The sequence below is a fragment of the Phalaenopsis equestris genome, unplaced genomic scaffold (genome assembly GCF_001263595.1).
Source record: "Phalaenopsis equestris unplaced genomic scaffold, ASM126359v1 Scaffold212765, whole genome shotgun sequence".
NCBI classification, from domain to species: Eukaryota; Viridiplantae; Streptophyta; class Magnoliopsida; order Asparagales; family Orchidaceae; genus Phalaenopsis; species Phalaenopsis equestris.
Window position 1 is genome coordinate 1 of NW_018231673.1, and position 6,054 is coordinate 6,054.

General features: G+C 33.8%; 2 protein-coding genes across 2 annotated transcripts; one reads left to right on the forward strand and one right to left on the reverse strand.

Moving 5' to 3' along the window:
- Nucleotides 1-2,594: 2,594 nt before the first annotated feature.
- LOC110036933 (NDR1/HIN1-like protein 12) lies at nt 2,595-3,670 on the reverse strand. Its single transcript, XM_020741495.1, has one exon. The coding sequence runs from the start codon at nt 3,277-3,279 to the stop codon at nt 2,677-2,679; it is 603 nt and encodes a 200-aa protein (XP_020597154.1). The 5' UTR covers nt 3,280-3,670; the 3' UTR covers nt 2,595-2,676.
- Nucleotides 3,635-5,981, forward strand: LOC110036932. Its single transcript, XM_020741494.1, has 5 exons — nt 3,635-3,670; nt 4,714-4,878; nt 4,951-5,028; nt 5,620-5,701; nt 5,864-5,981. The coding sequence occupies exons 1-5, from the start codon at nt 3,635-3,637 to the stop codon at nt 5,881-5,883; spliced, it is 381 nt and encodes a 126-aa protein (XP_020597153.1). The 3' UTR covers nt 5,884-5,981.
- Nucleotides 5,982-6,054: the final 73 nt, after the last annotated feature.

The window sequence follows — 6,054 nt, forward strand, 5'->3', positions numbered from 1 at the left end:
GATCCAAGCTTGATTGACTCGGATTGAACCGACTTACATATCATTAGGTCCGTCCCATCGAGCCAATCAGTTTGAATATAAGTTTGTTGAAATCGGAGCTCCGGATGACTCTTGATCAAAGTTTGAATGTTTCTTGTTAAAAAAACTGCATCGAGATTCGTGTCGAATGATGAAAATTTATTGGTGGTGTATCAGTTGCCCCCCTATTTTTGGGCGAGTCCAATTTCATCGTCCGAAAAAATCCAAATTTAGATATTTTTCATTTATTAATCTGTGCACAAATACACATAGATATAGTAAGTTTTTTATTATTTTCAAGAGTTAGTTTTAATTTTAGAGTTTGTAGAAATGTTAAAATAGTCTATGAATATGTTAAAATAAAGTTATTCTAGAGACATTCAGTTTCAATTTAAGAGTCATTCTCAAGATCACCCCCTATTGCCATCATGATAGGCTCACTCAGTTCTCCCATTCTCGTATGATGGTTTTCACTAGCACCATTTTTCTAACTTTGAACTGCTTAGTGTTCGAATGTGTAGTATATTAGTCGAAAATTAAAAGAAAAAGCAGAAGGTACTCTCACATTTAAGTACTCATTTTGTTATATATATATAAAAAAAACTTTAAGCAACCTGAGTAATTGGAAAATCTATTAAATTAGTTACCTAACACTATTTCGCACATGTACCCTAGATTTATCACCCTTTTTTCAAAAAAAAAATTTGTATGTACAATGTATATACAAACAACCAATCAGGCATTAGGTTGTACTCTACAGTATATTGTATCATGATTGGTTGTCGGTACGTACGTTGTAAGTCTCTTCTTCTTTTCTTCACCTGGTAGTCCTTTATCTATGCACTTATTTGTATGCATGCTTTACGCACGCAATATTTTCTCCTTTCGTTTCACCCGTCCTCTTCCGCTTATTCACTTGGTAATCATTCACGAAAAGAGCGTAGTGGCGTGCTCATTGTCAATCAAATATTCTTTTGCTCTTCCACGCCTCTAGCTCCATTCGGTTGTTTCATAACATTTGATGTGTTTATACATTTCTCAAAGTCAATTTATATGTTTCACATGCATTAAGCTCTCATTGATTTCTCATTTTGTGGCATTCGCTCGCCAAATGGTTTTAAGTTTTGTTTTCAACCTTAAAAACTTAAATTTGAAGTCTAAAAAACTTATAATTAATCAAAATATAGTATGTAAAAATTCAATAATTTGATAGCTAAAATATAATAAAAACCTTAATCTTATAAGTCAATTTGAACAAGTTTTTAGTTGAGAATGTCAATAATTAATTCATTAATCTCTATATTCTATTCATCAAAAATAAATTTAGTGAACTAATCATCATTGAGAAAGTGATTGTGAAGTCATGAATAGAATGGTAGTGATATTCAAAAACTATTTGATTAAAATATATATGTGATAAATTTACTTTCTAAGATAAAGAAAAAGGACTCCAACTACTAGCTTTCAAGAGAAAACCAATATCCTTTCAATTTCATTTTCCTTAAAGTTATATTTTCTTAATTTTTTTTTTTTTATATATATGAGCAAGTTTAATCATAAACATACACACTACATATGCATGTTCTTGAACTCAGAACCACTTGGTTAGAAGACTAATAGTCTAGTTGTAGTGGTTGCAGCGCTTTAAGAAATGTAGTTGCAAAGTTTTAGTAGAGAAAATAACTTCTTAGAAAGCAATGATGCGAATTATTAATAGATGTTTTTTTTTCCATAAAAAATATGAAGATAATTTTTTTCAGTCATCACACTTTAACATGTTATGTTGAAAAAACCAGTTTCCTACAACAGAAATTTCTAGAAAGCAACAAAAAAACAATCCCTCAAACAAAATTTTTGATGATCTTTCAACACTCAGAGCATGCGAAAAGCTATTTGAAATGGTCCTTAAACCCTCGACCAAAAGACTAAAGTGAATTGTATAAATTTTTAAATTTGAATTGAGCTTCGTAGAAACCATTAATAAAGAGAGAGAGAGAGAGGGAAGGCAAAAAACCTTTTTTCTTTTTTTTAACTTACAACAATGCTAAAAGAGCATGCTTTATGAATCCCCCTTGACTCCTTCTAGCTTTTATCTTTTGTCTTTAGTGATTATTATGGGGAGCCCATATACAAAAGAAAAGCAAAGAAGAGAACATGAAGCCTAAAAAAAGGCAGAGAAAGCATTCCTTCCAACTCCCTTTCTTTGTAGAAAGCAGTCTTCTTCTTTATTTTTTTTCTTATTTTCTTATCCCCCAAGTAAGTTCTCCAAAATAATTTCATAAAATCTCAGCAATATATATATATATATATATATATATATATATATATATATATATATATATGATTCTATAAATGACAATCAAAATATTATAAATATAAATTTTTCATGTTGCAGTCATAAAGGAGTTTCTCAAATAATGTCAATGAACATCCTAAAAAATTCTTATATTTCTATTACTCAAATGTTTCATCAAATCAACAACATTTTAAAAATTCTAATAAATAACTAAACTAAATATTGTTTATTATATCCTAACATGAAGAAAAATTATTACTTGCAGGTAATTGTTGTCCGGATACCGCTATGAATCTCACGACGATCCATCCAGATCGAACACTGCGGCCACATAATTTCTTCAACATGAACTGAAATTTCCTTCAATGTGATTTAGAGCTGCACCCAACTCCTCCAACACTACTCCCATTAAACGGAGCAAACTGAAGCTGACAAGGCATATGCAACAAAAACTTAACAGATAGAAATATGCCCACCCTCCATCTGGTCCTCGTTTGCCCATTGAGAGTGAAACTAATCTTCTCCTGCTTCAGAGCTATGTCCATCTCATCCATGGCTCCCTCATCAAGTGGAATCACCGAGGACTGAACAACATAATTCAGAGGCAAAGAACTGTTTTTTGCTACATCGAACGCGTCGGCTCGAAGCTGTGCTACCTCTATGTCATGGAACCTCAGGATAAATCCGGCGGCGGAGAAGACTGCATCAGCTTTGGCGTTGTGGTTCTCTGCTGCGATGGTGATGGCCATCTCGACCTCGAGCGAGCCCGTTTGATCGTAATTGAGCTTGTTTAAATGAGCATATGTGATATGAATGTAAGGAATTTTGGGTTGGTAGATCATGTAGATTGAGAAGATGATGATTCCGGCGATGATGACGAGGACGGCGAGCACGGCGCAGATGATGGCGACCAGCCATATGAGCGGGTTGGGGCGGTCTCTCCGCCGTGGATTTGGTCTTGGCATGAGGGAGATGGAGGAGGAGGGGGAGGAGGAGAAGACATTAGGGATTCCCTTTGGTTGGTTGTTTTATGTTTGAAGAGGTTCTAAGTGAGGTTTGGAGATGAGGAAGTTTGGTATCTTCTTTGCCTTGGAATGAATGTAATGGGGGTATTGGAAATGGTTTTCTAATGGGCGAAGGAAATACCAAACTTGAATTGGTTTGAGGAGTTTGTACTTGCATTTTCTTAGGATTAATGAGAAGGAATGTAGGTTGGGGGGAAGATGTTTTTTATTTGGTGAGGTGAACTTTGGTTGTGGATCTCCTTTTCTTCAATCAAAGTTCATCACTTTGGAAGATTTTTAGGGAGTTTCCTTATTGATGGTCTTTGATTGGGGTTGTGTGAGTTGCTTTTCGGTGAGCTTTTTGTAAAGGTGTTTGTAAGGACCATGATTAGATTATTATTAGAGTTAGTGTTTCAATTATTTTTATTAGGGTGTACTTTTACATATTGAAGTGTTTTTAAAAATGTTTAATTTATCATTAGACATGAATTTTTATGTGATTTTAGTAAGATACATTTCAAATTCGAGATCATTTGAGCCCTAATTTTAACTAGTTTATATGCAAGTTAAGCATCCCAACAAGACTAACTCAATGATGTCCAATTTGGGTCCAGATAAGCGCAAATCAACGACTTTAAGTTTGATAGTATTGACCACCAATCATAAGTCAATTTCAACCACCACTAACAATTGTTAAACCAAACTATGACTTCTACCATCAACTACTACATCTATAGCCAACTAGAACTATAATAGCCCCACCATGACTGTTGTAGTGAGACAATAATAAGTTATAATCCTAATTATCCTCATACAAGTATATTTGTTTGATTATTTTTAAGAAATTATGATTCCATCTTTTCTACTCCTCATGAAGAGTAAACAATTGTACTGATGATTATATATTAGATTATTTTAGCTAAATCTGACACCATGATTTTTTTGATTTTTTTCCATCTTTTATGATTTTTCCATAAATAATTTTGGTGTCTTCTCCCCAACTTTTCTTTTAGTCATATATGCGTTGGATCTTCATGTAATACTAAAAAGTTAAATTATCACTATAAAATTGTGAACTTTCAAGCACACAACACATACATACACCTAAAAAATTTTATGTATATACATATCTAGGATTTAAATTTTTATTTTATTCATATGTGTTAGCATGATATGATTGAAATACAAGGGAGTACTATATATATATATATATATATATATATGTAAAAAAAGAAAGATTAGTTGTGAAATATGCAAATAGATAAGAGTTGTGGACAGCATACGTAAATTTTATTTTTTTCATTATTTTTTGATAAATTGTATTTCGATACTATCCAAAAATTATTTAACTGTCGCATGGATTATTCGTATTATTGTATAATCGCCTCATTCTAGGACTTCAATCATTTAAATGTTGTGAATTGTGAGCCGCCCGCGTCCCCGCCGGCTATCTTCAACACCAGTCTCTCTTCTCCTCCTCCCGTCGCTTCCGCACTTAGAGCCGATACAGGAAGCTCAAGTGCGGAGGATTCGCTGCAATGGGAGGAGCTCATCGAGAAGGTTTTCAGTTTCTCATCGCATTATGTCCTTCTTGCACTGGTATCATGGTCTGACATATTTTTTTGCTGGCAGGGAATATACAAATGCAGGTTCTTAGCCTTCTTTGGAGTGCTGGGTTCTCTTATGGGATCTGTGCTTTGTTACCTAAAGGTGTGATTCCGGCTTTGTTAAATTTTTGGCATGGCCCCTTTGGATTTTGCGCGACAACTGTTTGACATTTGATCCCACTAAAGATTTGTAAAGGAGATGCGACTCAACAGCATGGTTGTATTGCAAATATGCCAGCTACAAATAATTTTGTTGAATAATAGGAATTAGACTTGATCATTCAATCATTTTGATTTGCTATAGGAATTGTTAGAATTGCTTCTTTATTGTGAAGCATGAATTATGTTTGAGTTGTTCTTACATTTGTATGGAGCACCTTAAGAGTTCATCATTTTTGTTCGAGGAGTATAAACTCTCTCAATTTCTTATCTTGAATGAGTTTTTCAACAAAATACGAGTTGTGGTATGATGTGTGTGGAAGGCCTCAAACTTATTCAAATTGCGAGCGTTCGACATGGAGCGCATTGGCAGCGGTTGCTTGAAATTAACACTCCTTAGTCATTGTTAGGATGATGAACACATTGAAGATAGTCATTTTGTAATTAACCATTGTTAGGACTTATTTGTGATTTTCAAGCATATTGTTTCTCATGATTAATTTAACTTATTATTTAAACATAATCTATGATGCAGGGATGTGTGCTTGTGATCAATTCCTTCGCAGATTACATTGGTAATGGTGGAAGAGTGATAGTAATGTTGGTTGAAGCCGTGGGTGAGTTTTTTGTTTACTTACTGTAATGAAAAGCTCAATTTGAATTTATTTCATGTTGAGAAACAATTTGTCCACTTTTACAATGTCTATTATCCGACAAGAGATATCAATAAACAGAATAATTATGGACCTTTTTAAGCTGCAATCTTCATTAACGGTTAGGTATAGCTCATATACCATAAATGGGACAAATGTTGGAGTAGAACTGAGCCCACGAGCGAAGTGGAGCTGAATGATCTGTCCAATCGGGGGAGTTTCATTATATGGGTTAGGGGTGCAAGGGCAACACCCCGCGGTTTGGTACAGAATTAATTTAAATAATTACATATTGTACTATAATGTTATATATATGT